The sequence below is a fragment of the Micromys minutus genome, assembly GCF_963924665.1.
Source record: "Micromys minutus genome assembly, chromosome: 11".
Classification (NCBI taxonomy): domain Eukaryota; kingdom Metazoa; phylum Chordata; class Mammalia; order Rodentia; family Muridae; genus Micromys; species Micromys minutus.
Window position 1 is genome coordinate 20134621 of NC_137980.1, and position 22255 is coordinate 20156875.

At 37.9% G+C, this 22255-nt stretch overlaps 1 protein-coding gene across 2 annotated transcripts in view; it reads right to left on the bottom strand.

The window, feature by feature from the left end:
* Window positions 1–11964: 11964 nt before the first annotated feature.
* The window catches only part of TNPO1 (transportin 1), an 80051-nt gene continuing 69760 nt past the window's right edge, over window positions 11965–22255 (bottom strand). Inside the window, exons 22-25 of one of the 2 annotated variants that reach the window (XM_080925086.1) lie at window positions 21617–21716; window positions 20224–20298; window positions 19162–19304; window positions 11965–17503 (exon numbers count right to left, since the gene is read on the bottom strand). In XM_080925086.1, coding sequence (XP_080781212.1) covers window positions 19197–19304; window positions 20224–20298; window positions 21617–21716 — 283 coding nt within the window. In that variant the 3' untranslated portion in view covers window positions 11965–17503; window positions 19162–19196. Of the gene's footprint in view, window positions 17504–19161; window positions 19305–20223; window positions 20299–21616; window positions 21717–22255 lie in introns of those variants that run through there. The other variant, XR_013975234.1, reaches the window with a different exon arrangement.

Below are 22255 nucleotides of genomic sequence, written 5' to 3' on the forward strand. Positions count from 1 at the left end.
GGATAATAGTACCTTCTTCAAAGAGGTGCTATTATGAGTCAAAACTCATAAAACTCTGAGAATAGTACCTGCACTCTAATAAACACACCAACCAAAAGCAGTTAAGACTATTAAGAACAGAGAACAAGGGAGCTATTTGGGAGAGCATATTCAGTGTGGAATTAGAGGCGGAGATGGAAGGAAAGAATCTTGTGGTGTCTGTGGAAGAACCTGCCAGGCAGAAAAGTGAGTGCAAGTTGAAAAAATGAGGCAAAGAATAAAGCCAGGGCCAGGCAACCTCAGGCCTGGAAGGACCTTTCCGATAGGGTGCTGAGAGCCCTGGAAGGGAAAGGAACATCATGACCAAATGCTTACAAGGTCCATTCTTGCTGTGATGTGAAAGATAGAAGTGCAAAATGACAAGTCATTAAACGTCTTCAGCACACCACTAGATTCAGGATGTATCACATCCTAAGTAGTAAAAACGTGGCAAATAAAATATTCACTGGGCTGGAGAGATGGCTCAGCAGGTAAGAGCACTGACTGCTCTTCCAGAGGTCCTGAGTTCAGTGGTGGCTCACAACCATCTGTAATAGGACCTGATGCCCTCTTCTGGTGTGTCTGAAGACAGCTACAGTGTACTTGCACATATAAATAAATCTTTTTTGTTTTATAACTCTTAAAAAAAAACACAAACTAATACCACATGCACACACACATATATATATATAAGCGCAAACATGTACACTCACAAAATGTGTACAGTTAAATACCTATTTTCTTAAATGTAAATATGCTATCTCTGGAAGAAAAGATATATAAGCAAGTGGTGACAATGACCCTCTGAAAAAGTGGACTAAGCTGACATGACTGAAAAGAAAATTGAGGGTCCTGAGAGATGGCTCAGTAGTTAAGAGTGTGTTCTGCTCTTCCAGAGGACTGGAATGTGGCTCCCAGCACACCAGCAGGTGGTCACAGCAACCTATAACTACAGCTTCAGGGAATCTGATGCACTCTTCTGGACTCCACATATATACATAATTTTAAAAAATTTAAATTTTTGTCAGGTGTGGTGTGGCAAGCTTTTTAATCCCCGTCAGCTCTCACGAGGCAGAAACAGGTAAATGGTTCTCTGTGAGTTCGAAACCAGCTTGTTCTACAAGGTGAATTACACTACACAGTGAGATCCTATCTTTAAAAAAGAAAGGAAGGCTGGAGAGATGGCTCAGTGGTTAAGAGCATAGACTATTCTTCCAGAGGTCCTGAGTTCAATTCCCAGCACACACATGGTGGCTCACAACCATCTGTGATGGGATCTGATGCCCTCTTCTGGTCTGTCTGAAGACAGCTACACTGTACCCACATACATACATAAATAAACAAAAAACAAAACAAACAAAATCTAAAACCAATAACCAACCAAAGAAACAACAAAAACAGAGGGCAGAGAGGAAGAAAGAAAAACAAAGAGATTGACTCTTGTACCTTCTAATTTTTGCTTCATGTTAATGTTCTACATACTTAGGAGCATAAACTTTAACATTAAGAGAGAAATTTTATTCAGATGTTGAAAATAATAGTGGTAGTCCTGAGGTCAAAGGATGGTGCTAGAACCAGATGTACCAGTATGGTTTGGATGATTAATATGAAAAACATAAATATCACTGGAGAAGTGAAGAATATATATAGTAACAATGAAAATGTTTTCCTGGGATGCAGATGTAGCTCAGAGTTTGCCAAGCATGCGTGGTACCCTTGGTTAATTTCTGAGAATGAAAAATGAGGTTTCCTTGTTTGTTTGGTTGGTTTTGTTTTTAACTTTGGTAAATTTGGTTGTCATCAGTTGCATAAAATTACTATATAATGCATCACTTTCTTGATTTTTAGGATTAGTCTACTATTCTCAGCAGTAGGTATATGTGATATCTTAACACCCCAGCCTAGGACAATGACTCAGTGGTTAAGGACACACATACTGCTCTTCAGAAGACCTGAGTTATGGTCCTAGAACCCCAGCCTGGCAGCTCATCTGTAACTCCAGTTCAGAGGAATACTGGACTCTGCAGGTACTTCTTCTGGACTCTGTAGGTATTTCTCTCTGTGCACATTCCCACGTAGAGATTTAGAAACATAACTAAGAAAAAACAAATCCTTAAATTTCAGCCTGAATTGTTTTTACTTATCTTTAAAACCTTCCTGCCTAGAAGATTGTCCATTCTAAAAAGAATTTTTGAAAAATGTATGTGTGCTTTGCCTATATGTGTGTATGTATGTATGCATGTGTGTCACTCATGTGCCCAGCCCCACTGGTGTCAGAGGAGAACATCAGATCCCCTGGTATTGGAGTTTCAAATAATTATAAGTCACCATGTGGGTGCCAGGAACCAAACATGGGTCCTTTGCAAGAACAAGTGCCCTTAATCCCTGAGCCATCTCTTCAGTTTCCGATCTGTTTTCTTAAGTGTCAAACATATGTTAAAACCTATGCTGTTAAAAACGTTCCACATGGATTTTATTCAATGAGCTAAGGTAGACTAAAGTATCATGGTATGCCCCCAAACGTGGTACTGAGATGACAGAAATCTCTTTCTCCAAGGTAAAGGGGCATGGCAGATATGCTGAGAAAGGGGTCTCCTTTCCATAGAGAGAGGTTCAGGGGCCTGGAAAAATGTATCAGTGGTTAAGAGCACTGACTGCTCTTCAAGAAGTCCTGAGTTCAATTCCCAGTACCCTCATGGCGGCTCACAACCATCCGTAATGGGAATCTAATGCCCTTTTCTGCTGTGCCTGAGGATAACAACAGTGTACTCATATATAAAGTAAATAAATCTTAAAAAAAAAAAAAAAGAGAGAGAGAGAGAGAGAAATGTTCAAGGGACTCTAGTGATTTGTCTGCTCTTAGAAGAAAGTATGGATTTTTGTTTCTAGTAAGGAGATCTTTGATCAGCTGATGTCTTTATTTCTGGAGTGTTCTTCTGAACTCTACATTAAATATTATTTTAATAACTGAATATATTAAGTATTCTATACTTCTTGTGTTGAAAGATACCATTCATGACCTATCTACACGATCATTCTCTCTAAACGTTTTAAATTTGTACAAACAAAATGAAAATTTAATTCATAAAAATAATTCATGGCAGTCTGGCTTCCTTTTTTAACCTGCAGAGTGAAACTGTTTAGTGTGACATTTACTCGGTCAGAACTAGTATCTTCACCCCTCAAAATACATCTGTAAAATATTATTTTGTAGTTTCTATGATTTTGAAAAAAATTTAAATATAGGTGAATTTTTATTTGTTTTCTGGAGTTCTGAGAGAGAGAGATGAGGGTTGAATTCCATTCAGCAGAAATTCTCCTTCCAAAAGCATTTCTACATCCCCACTGGATAGTCATCTCTGCAGCTATCTGAGGCTAACACCACAGGGGTGTCACAGGACAGACTTCCTTTTTTCCTTCAACAGCATGCTGCTTCCTGGAAAATCAGAGTCAATCTGTATCACTTCTAACTCAAATCCACTTCCTCAGCTTTTTGGTCAGTTCCCACTAAAATCTCAGACCACCAGACCACTAGTCCAAGAATGGACTATTTGCTGTTTGAGACAGGGCCTTTCTATGTTGTCCTGATTTTTTTTTTAAGATTTATTTATTACATATAAATACACCATAGCTGTCTTCAGACACAGCAGAAGACATTAGATCTCATTACACATGGCAGTGCTCTTCTTACCTGCTGAGCCATCTCTCAGGCCCTGTCCTGGTTGTTCTAAAACTCACTATGTAGACCAGGCTAGCCTTGAACTTAGAGCTCTGCCTGCTTCTGCCTCCAGAGTCCTGGCATTACAGGCATGTGTGAACATACTGGGCTGGAGTGCTAACTTTTCATTTCTGCTCTGCAGTCACGAGTTCTGCTGGCCGCTCAGTCCTACAGATCATGGGTCCTTCCAGCGGCTGTGATCTTTGCTCAGTTGGCAGGCCTCCTTCCTCCTTACATTTTTTAGTTTGGGAGGTGTGGAACTAGCAATTTGGTTTCTTATTCTTTTTACTTTTAGTTTCTAAAAGGAGCAGCAGGAGACCTCTGCCTTTTCCTTGTCATGTTATAACAACACTTAGATAGCTTTGCTTTCTCTTGTTCAAATGATATTCATTTTGGTTTTTTTTTAAACTACTTTTAGTTAGGGTGCAAATTAAGGGGTTACTTTCTTACATCTTCATTTTAACATCAGTAATGTTGCACACATTTGCCACTCCCTACAGCCCCTTGGATTCCTGTCACTCCTGCAACTTCCTCCCTGCCAAATGTTCCCCTTCTGCTTTCCTGTAATTTGCATATATTTGTATAACTTCTGCAAATAAGAACACATGCAGTTTGTCTTTCTCTCCCTGCCTTTCTTATTTTCAACAGGCCATTTCATATGGTATATACATGCATACATATACATGCTGGTATTTTAGTCAAAGTTTAAATAGATTCCTCATGAGAAAGCATGTTTATTATCTGAGTCACTTCATGATCTCCATTTCCCTCTGGATTATGTAATTTTTTCTTTATAAAACTCCTTTACACACACACACACACACACACACACACACACACACACACACACACACACACACAGCATTTTCTTTATCCATCCATGGCTGATCGCCATCAGCCCAAGTCCCATAACTTGCCTGTTGTGAACAGTACTGCAGTATTATGGATGTGCAAGTGTCTCTCTGGTCCGGAGGATATTAGCTGTCTTTAATGCAAAGTTCCTATCTGTGCCCATTAATGTTTGTTATGTTAGGGTAGCTCCTAAAGTTGGTGCTATTTTTCAAGCTCCTTTCCCCCCAGAATGGTGATTCCTTTCTTCCTGTCCCTATCTGTAGTTACAAGAAACCCTCACTTCAAAAGGAACCTGTTTACCTGGTAGTGAATTTAGGTTCTGGTTGGGGTTGGACAGGCTGTAGGTGACTTGACTTCTAGGTCAGGTCTCCCTGACTCTCCAAGGCATTGTTGTCCCTGTTCTCCAATCTTAGCTTGCTCTGGAGCTGTGGTATTTGGTGGAAGTTTAACAGTCAGCTTGGAGGTGAGAGTTCATGCTGATTTGCATCATTTCCTAATTGTCTTGCAAAGTATCCCACATGAGCCAGTCACTCAATGGCGTGGATAGCAAGAGCCTGGCCTCATTCCCCTTGATCAGGTCTGACATGGAAGAGCCTGGCCTCACTTCCTCTCCTGGTCAGAGCTACTGTAGCAACTGCTTTTCTGTGCCTGAGAGGGGAGCTGGTGGTTCCTACAGGACTGACCCAGCAGTTCCTAGAATATCCTCCTTTGTTTCCTGGTTTAAGTTCCACTCCACTCTGCTAGCAGTTTCTACCAATTCTCATGTTTGTGTTTTGTATTTTCCCAAATCTGTCTTATGTTTGTTTCCTGGACATACTCTTTCTGGGTTTTCTGTGTTGTTGATTTATGTATTTTTGAGTCCAATGAAATTCAAAGAAGGAAAAGCAAAAGGGAGTTGTTGCTAGCTCATGCTGTGTTTGTTTTCTTTAGACACCACTCCTCCCAGACCAGAGGCTTTCTGTGAGCTCATTATCTTGAAGGATGGTTTAACTGGGAAGGGCCATTGAAGGGCTGCTGGAAGGTTTCTGAGGTTATTGAATGCTATACCTGAGCTTCAACTGGAGAATGACTGCCTTGTTTGGTTTAGGTTGGCCATGCACACTGGCCAGAGCAGAAGAGCCCACAGATGCCTGGGCTAGAGAACACAAAAGGTTCTAGGGAACAAGTGTCTGTTTTAAGGGTCTCACAGGTCAGATGGAGAAACTCTGGTATAAGGCTCATTTACAAGGCCCTTGGAGGTGGGCAGCTCCAGACCCCCATATGATCTCTTGATGTTACTTGAACCTAACACTCAGGAAACCCTCCCTTGCTAGAGCAAATTAGGTCGGGAATGGTGGCACATACTAAGCACAGAGTGGAGGAAGCAGAAGCTCACATCACTTTGAGTCCAAGGCCAGTGAGACAAGGGCTAGGGCTATGCGGATCCTTCCCCCCCCCAACCAAAACCCCTTCCCCCAGACTATAGCAACCCCTTGTGACTTGCCCTGTTTATTAACCAAGTTTTCTCTCCCTTTATGCTAAGTTATACAAAATAAATTAGTAGAATTTTCTAACTTTGAGGATACAAAATATAAAGTGTGGTTTCTACCATTTTTATTTTTGTGAAACTGGGTTTCTCTGTGTAGCCCTGGCTGTTCCAGCACTCGCTATGTAGACCAGACTGGCCTTGAACTCACACAGAGATCCCCTTGCCTCTACCTCCCAAGTGCTGGGGGGATTAGAAGCTTGCACAATGCCAAAAGCTTAAAAAAAAAGGGGGGGGGATTTCATTGGTTGATTTGGCCCTTGGCACTTCACTTGCCCTGCTTGTCTGGAGCTGTTCTCTTCTCCCTCCCTACTCCCTCCTCTCAGTGCCAGAGTGCTAGGATTAGAGGTGTGTGCCACCACTCACCTGAACCCCAAACTTCCTGATACCCCCACCCCCATACCAAGTCAGAATCATTTGTATTTAGGATATGATTAATTAGGATGGTAGAGATCTTATATCAAACTACCAGCTTAAAAACTATGTAGAAAAGCATGCTTTGGTATAATCACATCCAATGCTGAAAACTTCTGGAAATGTGACAAGAAGTGGAGCATCTTTAAGATGCAAAAATACTGCTCCCAAGATGCATGCTTATTCCAAATCTGGGACACATTCCCAGCACACAAGGCTGGCATCCTAACAGGCCCACTGGCCAGGCGGGTTCTCCTTGGACAAGGCTATTGTTACTCCAAATGCACATTTCTGGACCCGGTAAGGCCAAGAATGAACTGAAAAGGTAGTGCCCTGTATACAGCAATGAGTTTATTCTCTTTAAATGCCAATGCCATGAATGGCTTTTTTCAAAAGAGACATTTCTGGACATACATATGTTGAGGTATTTACTTACAAAGAGGCACTTCCAACTTACTCTCAGGTGGTTCTGGAGGCTTCAGCTACTTGTCCATAAAAAGGACAATATTTACACACTTTTATTAAAATGAAACCTACACACACACACAAATGAACCAAAGTATATTCACTCATACAATGGGATACTACATAACTGTAAAGGAATGAGAGATGGATTCTAGGAACCAACACTGAAGTTCTTAAATGCTTTGTTAATGGAAAGCCGGGTTCAAAAGGCTATTTATTACGATTCTGATTATACTGGGCGAAGATAAATCTGTAGGGATGAAAAACAGTCCTTGGTTATCAGTGGTTGAGGGATAAATGCTTATATGGGGGAAATATTTTTGAGTGATGGAACTATTTTTGGAAGGTTCTGGTACAATTAAGATTAGCTAGGCTGATAAATGAGAACTTCTACTCAAGTGTTTTAAAAAATATTTTTAAAGAATTATTTTATATATGTGAATACACTATAGCTCTTCCGAAGAGGGCATTGGATCCTATTACAGATGGTTGTGAGCCACCATGTGGTTGCTGGGATTTGAACTCAGGACCTCTGTAACAGCAGCCAGTGCTCTTAACTGCTGGGCTATTTCTCCAGCCCCCCCAAATAGGTTTCAAGAAAAGCAAGGGAGGCTGGATACACATATGAAATGCAGACTTACCTAAGGGGATTTATGTATTTCAAAGACATCATAAGCTACAGTGTTGAGAAAGCAGCTGAGCAGCCTAAGGCCCCTGGGGGAATGATACACAAGCCGGATACCAGAAGGCTCAACCCAGAAGGTTAGAAAGTCCAAAACCAGACTCTTGTTAGGGTGGTGTAAGTAGCACAACATATGAGCCAGTTTTATTTGCGGAGAGATGTTACTAACATGTAGAAGGGGAGCTATTAGAAGGGATTACAGTTGAAAATATCAATATGAAGCTATGCTTAATTTTATGGTTACAGAATCAAATGGAGATATTCACTGTAAGTACAGGTGTACATGCAATTATTCCTCTCTACTGAAAAACAACCATGCCAGTAGTCAACACTTCTAGGTTTCTAAACAAAACAAAACAAAACAAAAAAAAAATCGAGGAAGTGGGAGAAGCCTGTGTCAGTACACACACTCATCAGAGAAAGCAACTTTGGGCTTACCTTACTGACCATATTTTCTTCGTGTCTGCTATGGGATATGCGTGTATTTGTGTGTGTCTTTATCCTAGGCATTCTAGAGAATGTGTGGAGGTTTCTGTATTCCCTTTAGTAGATTCAAGTATTCAGGTTTCCTGAGGAAGGACAAACTCCTTCCATGGTAAGTGTGCTAGATCAGCACTGAGGGGTTCAGTTCTGTTAATGATGTGTCTTCCTTTAACAATATATACCAATTTTCCATCAGTTTAGAGAATGTAGAAACACCCAGTTACCCCCCCCCCCACATATTAAGTACCCAAGCATAAATTCTGCTTCAGTCAGAAACAAAAACAAACTTCCCCCCCAAATAAACATCTGGAAACTCCTTTTCATTGTGCTTTTCCTGTTTACTGTTAAAACTTCATGCAGCACTCAGCCTACATGTTATACAATTACAGTCTAGGAAGAGGTCCTACCAAGTTTTAGTATTCTGTGAAACTAAAATATGTCTTTGGCACAAATACCCACGTGGTTTTGAGCATTTTCAGACAGCTCTCAGGCTGCCCTACCTTATGAGTCTCACTTTCTGTCAATGTTTACGTGACTAAACTGGAGTTGGATTTCAACTCACTGCATGGCATAAGCTAACAATTCCGTGCATTTATCTGACAGTGGACACTAAGACCCATCTTGTTACTGTGGTAAAAGCAGAGTAACACCCCCAACCCCAGCAAGAAACACAAACAGGAATCTGTCACACATGGATGGATAATGAAAACTTGCAAAGAAAAACAAAATTTGAAGAAAAGTAGATGAAACTGTAAAATAATATATACAGTGAGGTAATCAAAGCTCAAAACACTGTTTCACTTCTCTATGTGGGCCCAGCTTCTAATGTCAAGCATGTACTTTTTGTGGTAAGTGCTCAAAACCTGTCAATCCATCTTGTTCACTGCCTTGAAGTACAATGGTCTACTGTTCAGGTGTTTCTGGGCTTAGTTTTGGGAAGTTATCTATTCACAGGAGTAATCTGTATCATGAATCTGAAAATACAACACCATCTTACCCTTGTGAGTTTTATTTTCTGCTTGTTTTTATGAACTCGTAACTTTATCTAGCTAAAAAAGTTATAAATCTGAAGGTGGTGTTAAAATTACCTCAAGCTACTTCAACTTGATTTTCACAAGCTTCTACATTTTTCAATTTAGTTTTGAAAAATCAAAGACTTCATGCACCACCCCCCCCCATACACACTCCAGGTACACGTGTCTCTGGTTTGGTTTGCATTTTATGCATTTGAGTTTTATCTACATGTAAACTGTACACCAGAAGATGGCACAGGATCACACTATAGATAATTGTGATCCACCATGCGAGTGCTGGAAACTGAACTCAAGAACACGAAGTGCTCTTTTTAAAAAGACTATTTATTATGTGTATTGTGTTCTGCCTACAGACCAGAAGAGGGCATCAGATTCCACTACAGATGGTCATGAGCCACCATGTGATTACTGGGAATCAAACTCTGGACCTCTGGAAGTGCTCTCTGGTTTTCTTTACTCACTTCTGAGTGCCAATGCTGAAATGCTTCAAGTCTAGTGCCTGACTTTTTTTGTACCGTCCTCTGCCATTCTTAGATGTGCCTTCTCTACTTCTCTCAGATACCTCAACCCTACTGCTATTACTCCCGGACCACAATAGCATCCCCCAACCCCATTCTACCTCAGAGCCACAGGGCACTTACAAACATCTATCATTTCCTGTCTACAAAGTTTTTATTGGCTTTTGGTTACCTTTTAAACCTTCTCTTTCTCTTCCTTGTTCTAGACACCGAAGTGACATCCAGGCCATGTATCTCTGTTCGCTTACCTGAGACAATCTTCCAGTCACCAACAGCCTCACTCCTTTTTCTTAAATGACCTCCTCTCTGGCCTACTTTGATCTCCCTCAGCTAGTGACAGACAGAACAGTGCTTTCCCACCACTGCATTGTCTTTACACTAGCACTCTAACCATGTCAGGTGCTACTTTACAGAGTTCACTCTCCACAAAAGACTAGGACCAGTATAGCCAACACAATACTTAGGGCTAACTTAAATCTGCAATTTGAAACATATTTTATTCATAAAACTTCAAATTAGAAACGTATGCCATTAGACTACAACTTATAGTACACAAGGTGCGGCTGGCTATTAAAAAAAAAAAAAAAAAACAAACTACAGATCACATAACCTTGCTGTAACCACTACTTTCTGGCCTGACCATTCTACCAAAAAGATTATTGTAAATGAATGCCAAGTGTTTAATAAGCATCCATACACCCACCACTAGTCCACTCAGAAAAGTTTAGAAATAACATATGCAATAGGATTATTGTAGAATCTGTAAAACAAGTATCATGTAGTATATCTGTGCATTCCTTAACTGACAAATCTGGATCTATTACTGCCTGGGAACATTAACACATTACTAGTGAAACACATTTACTTTTTTTAAGTTCCTCTCTATGCAGTCCTGGTTATCTTAGAACTTGCTATGTAGACCACGCTGGCCTTTAACTCAGATTCTTCTGCCTCTGCTTCCTAAGTGTGGTTGTTCACTTCTTACTCGCCCATTTAATGACCTTTTAAAAGACCACACAGATTAAGGGGCACACTTGGAACGGGCCCAGCAAGACTAGTTCCCTCGCTCACTGAAGCGAACTGCACGACATCACTGCCAGGGGACTAAAAGTCTGACTAAACTGTCACAACGAAGAGACATTTCAGGAACTCACAGCAGCTTTACAAACTAACGCTAAGCCTCAAGACAGTCCCGTCACAGTGGCAGTATCTCCCAACAACTGCACAATAAAGAAAACCCGTCACCCAAGACCCATATGGCTTCCACTGCCACTTTAATAGTGGCACCTAAATAATCACATAAAATACAAAATTGTTGATGTCAGATTATGAACTCTTCATGCAAATGACAGTTCAGAAACGAAAAGGCCATTCTCTCACTTACTGACAGAACTGTCATATGAGCTGAGAGAAAAAATCATTTGAATAAAACTAGTAAGACTGCAGTTTCATTAAAATATCAATATTTTTATCTTCAGAAACAGTTGATGCAGGAAGCAAATTAAAATCCTGAGCTAATGGTCAGGAGAAATTTTAATGAACTTCTCCCACAACCTGGAATCTTAAATTTCTTCTCCATGGTGTTTTAGAGAACACAATATCTCAGCTCCATTCAACACATTGTTATCTCAAATACTTTAAGCAAAAGCAAAGACATTCAAGCTTCACTTCTTTAGTTTCTGGGCTGCAATGACTCATCTCAAGCCTGGAATTGTTCTAAAATGTTCTATATCTTGAGTTAGAACAAAACAAAAAAACCCCCACTCTCTGGTGTTCACACACATACCTACATTCTGGAATGTTACCAATATATTTAAATTTTAATTGGCAGCATACAACTACGTTAGGTGATTCCAACCTGAAGATGACTCGGAAGCTTTAATTTTCTGTAGGACAACAGCTTAAACAGGACACCCCACACCTAGTGCTGCTCTCCTCAACTCATTATGGTTTTACAGCTTCACCTTTAATCATTCCTCTGGCAGAGCAGTTAGTCACCCACATCTTCCTCCGCTTGACTTGAAAAGCATCAATAGTAGTTAACTTAAAATGTATGCAAAAATTTCATTTTACTGTAGTACAGAAGGAAAAGTGGTTTGGATAACAATAGGTCCCTAATGTGTAAGCTCAGCAAGTCGAAACAATAAAAACATGACACACAACACTTTAATTCCTCCCCCCAAACCTATGAGGAATAAAAAGAGAGGACAAAGATAAGGTACTTTCTTTTCATTAAAAATCAAGAGTGCAAAGTCTATAGTTAAACAACTTTATTAACATAGTCAAGCAGTGATTAACATTCACATCTATTGTCACATCATACAAATGTAAATACAAAATTACTACAGTACAATATATATTCTCTGCATGATCCAAAATATTTGGTGGCCCCAAAAAACTCTCTTTAAAATTCAGCAGCTTATCAAAAATTAAAACGGTATTCTATTTAAAATGAAGACCTGTTAGCACAGAGTTAGACTTCAAGAACTATCAGTTTAGTACAGTTTGAGAAGTTGCAGGATATGTTTGAAGGATACATTCTAACATAGTGTGGCAGGTACAGGAAACATCAGATTTAAAGCTTTTAAGCATAACTCATACAACCTAAGTTGTCAGCAGAAAGATCCAGTTATTTATAACTAAGCAAGTACTACTAAGTTATTGCACCCAATGTTAACATGAATACCAAGTGTAAAATTTTGATAATATGAAGTGATTTACGTTTAATCATCTCTTAAGATGATAATCTACCGAGTAAAATTAATTACATAGTATTATCTATTATCTCCATTAAAAAACCCAATTGGTTTGGTTTTATATATATATCCACATAGGAGAGCAGTGACAAAAAGATGAGGAAATAGAGTGGAACCTCTTTATGAGGTGGACATTAGGAGGTGACAACACTGCCTTGTAGGCTAACCATGTTAGAGCAGGCATTTAACAAGGTGACCAGACCTGTGAAATAGGTAATTCTGAAGAATACCAAGCCACAGTACAAGAGTAATATATGGCAAACAAAAACTCTCATTGAAAGGAAAGCTACTAGCTTTTTAATTAGTGATCTAACATTGGCAAATTGATTTGGCTTGGTTGTTTAATGTACAGAGGTGGGGAAAAGAAAGCCAGTTTAACTTCCCTCATGCATACATTCAGCTGCTATGCATCTTTTTATTTCAACGCAATATACTCTGGGATACAAACTATAAAAACAGTTGCTCTAATTATGCTTATACCTTACAAATGTATAACAGTTAGGCATTGAGAATTACTTATATGTATGTAATACCAACAGGGAGAAGATCTGCATCAAGCCTGAAGTTAGATTCCAGGTACCTAGAAAGCATACAGGTAAGAGGGGCTAACTTTATGAGGCTTAGAAGCACTGCCATATTCAATGCAGTATGAAATGCACTAGTTGATATACAATGCTACTGCATGGCACCGAGCTAGAGAATACTGTCATCAACAAAGGCCACTATCGCTTACCTGCCCACTTCAATTACCCCAGGGTTAACTACAGACCCCAGTCTTCTTACAGACTCCAATGACCACATTATTAAACAGCACTAGCAGCAATAACTAGTGTCCCCCCACACCTTGTAACAGTTGCCAAAGTAGCTCCACAAGAAGGTTGTGTGCACCTGAAGACTCAGAGGAAGGGCTTAGGGCTGCAGCTGTGCATGGCACACTCTTCTCTCGGGAAGAATGCTTTTGCACTGGTGTCTGTTAATACATTCAATATGAATATAATTAACTATATGAAGCAAAAAAATTTCACTGCAAAGGTGATAAATGGAGACAAGAGTTTAATACATAATTTAATTCTGGCACCCCAACTTTGCAGAATTTTATGTAGGGAGAAAGGTTCCACTTTTGTATTCTGAATATCTGGAAAAGGAGAGGACCAAACTCAACTCATTTTCAGTTAAATATCCATACCAGATGTGAGAAGAGGTTTTGATTTCTCACTCTAGTCTGATAAAACAATTGGAGGGGGAAACTGAGTAACTGGGAAGAAAATCTATAAAAATACATTAAAACAACAACAAAAACCCCCACAAATCTCTAAAAACTAGTAAGTATGATGATTTTTCTTTATAAACATGTCACGAAAGCAAAAAGATACAAGGATATTCACCTGAGATAAAAACTTGTATCTGAATATTTCATAACTGAGTAGACAAAGCAGTCAGAGGAAAGTCAGCTGAAATTATTTTAAAATATACATCTGACTCTATTTTACAATATATGCAATTTAAGCAATTCAGATCAATGAAAAAGTTTTAACCAAAAAAATCACAGTGTTTATCAATGTTAATTACAAAATGTATGCTACTTGTTTTGCTTTAAGATGTAATGGCTTGGTTAAGTGTTCTGAGATCTGAGATCTAAGTTGCATAACAAAATCAAGTAGCAGTGATGTAAAGCATCAGGACTGGCTCTAAGGATATTTACAAGTTGGTTATTTTGGAAATAACCAACAAACAATACAAAAGTGATTTTTCTTACACAGTATGAAGTCGTTAAAGAGATTAGACAATACAAAAAGTAAAACCATTTCCCAAGTAAATGAACACCTGTGGCACTAAGTTCGCTTGCTAATTAATGGGCTGTAACATGGAACTGCCAAGTACGCATTTCAATGACACTAGACACACTTTCTGTTTCCAACTTAGGTTGATCAGCAGCTTTTGTTCTGTTAGAATCCTTCAAAGAGAGAAGCTCAAACAGGAAAAAGAAGGCATATATAAAACAGTAAACACTGACCTCCTGAGGTTCCTACAACATAAAAATATTCAAGTAGAAAATCTACATCACTCAGCAGCGGCCATCTCTGTAGCTGGGCACACTAAGAGCATTAGTGTGAGGAGCAGATGAAGGAAGCCGTGCTTTAAGCATGCCAAGAGGCAGAAACACTGGAATGTAACAATGACAAACTCACAACCTTATAGACATTTAGGCAACATTCAAAACTATCAACACTGCACCACAAGGATTAAGTTCTTTATATATATATATATATCCCATGATGTGTTTCGTTTCATTAAAACAATAAATGCTAACTCAGCACTGACCTCAAAAAACTTAAATGGCTTCTGCAAATTCCTGTGCTATATGCTATGTTGTCTAAAATATAATATAAATTAAGAAGAAACAATAGCCTCAACAGGGAAAGCTACACTAGGAAAAAAAAATCACCCTAGTTTTACGTTTAAGTAATATTTCTTAAGTTTTTATTTTAAAGTTATTAGATTTAGAAACAAATTTACTATAAAGCCAAATGTTGCTTTTGAGCTGCATAACTTGCTAAATTGGAAACATACTCTTAATTAGACAGGTAATAAAATTGCTTTTACTTAAGAGAGAATTGTTTCTCACAAGTCCAAAAAACTTTGCTTTTATGTATTAACGGACAAATGTGGCTGTTTCTTTTTTTCCTACCTATGTAAGACCATCTCCTATATCAAATTCCCAAAATATCTGAAGCACTACAGGGCACACTACAACCTAAGGATTAAACAGCTGTTCTGCTCCAGCTTTAAAGGCCAACTCAGAAGCAAATTTTAAGCTTCCAGTAAGATAATGTACTAAAAAGTGAAAATACCATACACTCTTGAGTCTAGCTTAAAAAAAAAAAAAAAAAAAAAAAAGACTGGGCACTATATATGGTTTTATTTCAGGCCCTACAGACTGAAATTTGCAAAGCCAAAACAAAAAGAAAGTGAAAGAACATGTTAAAACAAACATTTACACAACAACAAAACCCTTTTTTCATGCTACCATGTATGTGAAATGTTTTAAAACTGTGTAAAGTCATACACACAGCTCACAATTCAGTGCGATGGCTGTTATCAGTCACTTTTATAGAACAGAACCATGCAAAGAGGAGCAACTGCTTATAAAAACGGTTATTCGGTATTTATTCTGCAATGCAAAGGTGACAAATTAAGATATAAAAAGGCTGTTATGGCTTAACGTTTCTTGCAGATTAAATATGCAGCATCGAAAAATGGAAAGGTGTGGCTTCATCTCTGACCAGCAGAGCTAAAAGGAAAAGTCTCTCCATTTTCCTTCATCATCATGGGATACACACTGTTCAGGCAATCCAAATTAATAAAGATTTGCACTTTCATATGGACATAAGATCAAGTGTACCAGTTAGGGTCTTCACATTCACAGTATATAAGAAAATACACATGGGAGGAAAAGTAAAGGGTTAACGTAACAAGGATTTATTCACAGAAATACATGTAAGCAGAGGAAAAAAACAACAGAAAAGCCAAACAAATGAAATGAAGAGGATCCAAACCAACTCTCACTCTGTAGCTTTGTATGTGCCCTATGTGCATATACTTAGGGCACAAAGGGCCACCAACATTCGCCAATACAGTGTAGGAACCCTGCATCACATCCATTAACTTAAATATATCTTTAAGATCATGCTTCGAACAAAAATAAAAATAAAAAAATTAAAGGAAAGCTCAGAGGCAATATGTTGAGTGGGAATAAACATTGAAATATAGCAATCATGTTTCAACTTCTACAATTGTCTTTATGTGCCAACTAACATTTATGCAGCCTTTTACAGATCTTTTACCATGTAATTTGAAATTTGATAAAATTACTAGTAGTATATAACCATGCAGAAGGCACACCACACTGACAGCACAGAGGCAAAGATTTTGCACAGGTATATCAGCTTTCCACATTGTGCAGGTTACACACAATACAATATCAATCTTATTTCCTAACAGATCCTAAAAAGATATTCAAGGCCTAGCTGTAAACTACAGTACTTTATATATCTATATTCTTAATAAAAATAAAATCCACGAATCTTAAAAGGAATTTTAAATGCAGGGCTATATTGAACTGGTAAACGGCAACTCAAACTGGCGCAACATAGGTAAATGAATACCAACTGCACTCTATATGAGGCAAGCATGCTACGGTCCCACTAATGTACATCACTTTCAATCACTATGAGCCAGAGCGCATGCCTGAACCTTAAACTGCACCTTAAGATAACATGTTGGCCTAGAAATTAAATCTAAGAAGTACAACCATGAAATTATATCCACTAACATTTTAATGTAAAATTAGATGTCACCTTTCGTTTGATCCCCGACCCCATTCATTCCTCCCTCCCTGCCCAGCCCGCAAAAGTAAAAGGAGTGGCGCATCGGCATGTCACAGGGTGCTTCGTTGTTAAAAATGTTTCCTTTTATTTCCAACTTTTTGGGGGTACCTTAAATTGTAACTTTCAAGAACCTGCTTCTACTAGGGGAGGCAAGCTGATATTAACTGTTAGTTTTAAGTAGTTCTTCATCAGCATGCAAAACAAGGCCCCTTAATGTGGGAAAATGTATATAAAAACCTTTAATAAAAAGCTTCCTTTCTGTTGCAGCTTCCCACTCTTAGGTGTCCTTTGTTGTGGACCATGGATTTTCCTCCTCCTTATCCCTAGGCATTGTTTATGTGGTTCCTGTTTTGGTACAATTCCCCATAATATTCCAGAAAGTACTGTTCTGTGAGTAGACTGAATAGTTTTTGCTTCTTCACATCCAGTGCAGAGTTGTAACTGGAGACAGATTTCCACCCACAAATGCTCCAGATGTTAAAACATTTCCCAACATCGACTTAATACAGTGACGGCAACACCTCCCTCCCGCCCCTCCCAGTAGGGTTGGGATTGTACTGTATTCCCTACTGGTTTACCCTTCCCCCCTGTAAAGGGTAACATTTTCCCTGGGTGCAGAGGCTCCCATATAGTCTCCAAGACTGACGGACCTGCAAAAAACAAAACCAATTTTATCTTTAATACCTCCCTGTTTCAAAGCCAATGGAGCATAAAACCAGTCCAATAACAAGTCTACGTTTAACAATAAAGAAAATAAGAAGTTGGGCATATTAACTAAGACATGCTATGTTCTTCTGAGATTCTCAACAGTCTGCATCAGATATAAAATTGAACCCACACTGGGAACCTACAGAATATAATGCTTTCTATAATGACTCCGGCCTTTCATAATGTTACTTATCTTTTACCTCTTTTAGCAGAATAGCCCTAAATCCAAGCTGAACATTTCCTTCGTGTCACTTTACTTTCTAACCAATGTTTAAGGAAACAAATTGTAATTTTACCCTACTAGGTCAGAACATGTGGTAATGTTCAAATATAAAAAATTAACACCCATTTTCTTGATGTTCTTAATTAAACCCTATTTCAGGTAATTTCATGTTGCTGATATGAAGTTTTAAAACTGATAACATAGTTTAATGTAAAGACAGACATAAGAAATCACGATTACTGAGCTGGTGAAACCAATGTCTGATAGTGGTCCTTTCACAAAAAACACTACCATCTACTCAGGTCAAGCTTTGGACCTTTGGTAAATGTTCGTATGAATTCACAGTGGTTAGTCAATCCACCAGTGAAGTAGAACCAGACCCTCTCCTCCTGCTTCTGCATGGGAGCACAAAGAAGCAGGAGTAAAAGGCATTGGCCCACTTTTAAATCTATCTAGGAAACAATTATTTCCTACCTCATCCAGGAGCAGGATCATCACAGTTAACTCTTACTTGGTGGTGGCACCAAAGAATGACAAATACCAAGACTAACCCGATACTGAATCTTTAGAGCTAAGTAAGTTATTCCCCTCTATTGCATTCTTAGGACCTCAGAGAGCTAATAAAATATTTTGCAAAATGCTGAAGCTGAGGGCTCATAACTAAAGTGGAACAATGCACAGAGGACCTAGACAGTCTGGGGCTACACATTTATGTCTACTCTCTTCTACATTAGGTAACTTACATAATGAAACCTTTCTAGCTCAGATTATACAAGCAGCTAGCAAAAAACAAAATGAAACAATCCCAAGTCTTCAGATGCAAAGGGTACTTCAATTTAGTAAAATATACATTTTTACACATGTAGTGTGTCCTTTGGCTTTCAGATAGGTCTCAAGTCCAAAACCTGAAAAAATTTACTAGCTCACTATGCTGGTCCAAATAATGAGCCAGTGTGTGCAAGGCAAACAGTCTAGCTGTTAATCTGGAGTTGTGAACAGAGACTATCAAGAGCAAAATTCCAAAGCACTTGGCTCTATAATTCTCAAACTGACAGCCTTCCATGAACAACTTTGAAAGAATGTCAGGTGCCCAACAAAAAGCGCGTTAAGCACCATCTTTTCTCAGAATTCAGTTTCAATGTTAAATGTGTTCTTTTAAAGGTCATAAGATAAAGCATCTTGTCCTTGCCATGTGTAAAATTATAAAGTAAGGCTTCAAAAACGAACCACTTTGCCCTGCCCCCCAGCCCCCGTAGGTACAGATTGCAAACTAGTGTAGCAGCCAGGATTTCTGTACACCTAAGATCCAAGGGGGAGCCATTACTTGACCACAGTATTAGTTTTCCAGTCTGAAACTTTCTGAGACTTGTAGCTTACCCCGAGTTTTGGGACTGCAGCTTATGTGCATCAGGTTAAACACCATAAAAAGCTGCAAGACGCTCTTTTAAGGGAAGAGGAAACTGGTCGGAGAATCGCCTCCAATTTTCATCCCCAACTTGGTTTTTAAATCCATGAAGGATCTGCAAAGAGTGAAAAACTATTAACTTATCAATAAAGATAAAAGCACAGATCTATATAGCTTTATAAATCAAACAGAATTGATGTTAGTAATTCTCAAACTTTGTTAGTTAAGTTCTCTACACCCTATGACTTCAACAAAACTATCTCCATACTTTAAGTTTAAAATTCAGCAATGTCCTTAGAAACATGATATACTCAAAAAAAAATCTCGAATCTCTCCTATCAAATTAAAAAAAGAAAAAAAAAATTCAAGCCAATCAAACACAAATCCTACTTAATAAATATGTTTTTTTTTAAATGTAGGGTTATTTCAAATTAGAAAATATGCAAGCTTTGGGCTTCTGACTATAAATATAATCACTAGGTTCAATATCAAGTTATTCAAGTATGTAGTAGCATTGGATTTCTTACTCTGTTACAGCTGAGTACATACTATAATCAGAAATATAAAAATTTATCTTATCTTACATTAATTATTATTTCATACAATTATTTATATTACTATTATAAACATATATATTTATAGTTCATATAAATATATTTTTATAAATTTGTAAATACATATGAATTTATAAAATTTATACAAATATTATATATTATATAATATATATTAGACAGCACTAACAATAAAGGAAGAACATTGCTTAATCTCTGTGAAGGGCACTTGTAGTTTTAACTTCTATTCCAAATTCATCTTGAGAACTTCAAGCCATTTTCCACAATTGCAATAGACTTAGTAATACTAATGGAAAAATATTGGCAAATGTTAGTTCTACATCCTAAGATCAAGCCAAGTTCTTTGCTAAAAATTTAGTTCACACAGTCAATCACTACTGCTCTGAAGAATCCAAGTTTAAAATAAAGAGGAATCCAAACATCTCAGCTCTGGGTTAACAGTCATAAATGCTTATTAGTTACCTTACAGAACATGTCTCTGAGATCATCTTTTGGGTTAATCCATGATGCAACAGCATCACAAAAAAATATAAAATCCTGTAACAAGCAAGAGGCATTTTTATTTTAGGTTGCTACTATATTTACAAAATTCAGTAAGACACATGGCAAACTTCAGAGCCTGGGACAACAGACTTAGCTAAAACAAAGACATTTAAAATCAACTACAACCATTTATGAATTAGAAGGGACAGACTGCTTAGCATTTCTATTAACTCATTAACTTCTAGTAATTTATATCACATTGAAATGTAAAGTTCTATTGTATTTTGTACTAAAAAAGAGCAAACCTAGCCTAAAAAATATTTAGCATTGGAAATGGTCTGAAAGTGCCAGATAAAGTCAGTAATAACAACAAAGTTTTGGATAATAACCTGAAATCACCTGAATTTACACTATATGTGACTAGTCTGAAATAGAGGAAGAAGACTAAATTTAAAACCCATTTTGATATAGTAAACACAAAGTGCCCACTGCATGAAGCTCACTCTACTCAAACTAGGAGTCTTCATGTTATCTAAACCTCCACATCTTATGTTAAAACTGTAAATAAAGGGCTGAAGAGATGGCTTAGCAGTTAAGAGTATTGGCTTTTCAGGTCTCAGCACCACAGGCTGTACATAGTGAGACCCCACATCAAAAGCACCAACCAGGGTCTGCAGAGATGCCTCAGGGTGAAGAAGACACTTGTTCTTGGAGAGGACCAATAACTAAATGCTCAGTATTTATTATTCTATACATGTTTTGTATTCTGAGCATGTGGTGTAGAAATGGTTTCTTTTATGCTGTGTCTGACAAACTGGCAGTTGGAACATTTGATTGAACTCCCACATATAAAGCCTGTCTCTAAATAATTAAATGTCGAGAGAGGGTTCAGAGAGATGGCTCAGCAGTTAAGACAACATGAACTTAGAAAATAAAATAGAATGAATAAATTAGCTTTCAAAACAATTTCAAAGAATAAATCAATATCCTATTTTATTTGCAATTTTTAAGTTCAAACTCAGTAAAGCTATATCCATGGACAGGAGGCATGTACAAAGTAAATAAATGAAGTAAATGTGCATAGAAAGGCCTGCCTGGTCCAGGAGCAAATATAACCTTCCCCTCCCAATCTGCAGACAAGAAACACAGGTGGGATGCTGCCATGCCTCAGAACCTCAAATCAGTCCCTAGAACCCACCTGTTAAGGGAGAGAGCTGAGTTCTACAGGTTGTTCTGACTTTCACATGTGCACAATGGCACATGTGTATCCACACACAATAAACAAACAATTAAATTATTAAAATGTATTCCCTTTAAAGATGTATTATTTAGCACACAGTCCACTGAAAACAAAGCCCTGTTAACACCTTACTTGGATTACGCCACTGGGATTCACACTGATCATGGTACAAATCCCACGGAATGCTGAATCTTTTTCTTCATTGTCTCTTATGTTTCTCAGAGAGGTACACCTATTGAATTACAGAATTGAATTTAGTATTTAAAGTAAAAAGCAGATTCAATACAATGCTAATAGACAGTATTTAATGGAATAGGCATCACAATAGAGATAATGGTTACACTACATTTTCAGAAAGCTTGCTTGACTTTCATCAGAATTTCTCATATTCCTGTATTTTTGACCCATCTCGTCTCAATAGTGCTAACAGTGAAATTCACATTTTTAAATAGACTAATCTATATATAAAAAGACAACTGGTCTTTCTTACATAAACTATAAATCAGCCTGAGACAAAGAGTATATTACCAATTATTTTTAAAATTGTCTTATGTCTTGTATTCCATTAAACACTACTAGAAATGATTTGAGTTGAAAGATTATCAATCGAAAGAAGCAGAACACAGGCTATACTGTCACAATATAACTATCACTATACACTTAAGAGTGTAGATGTTTAACTCTGACATTAACAAGCAAATAAGATTTTATACGTAACAAATTTAAACATGTATTTAATGCAATCCAAGTTTCCAAATTAATTCTAAAAGA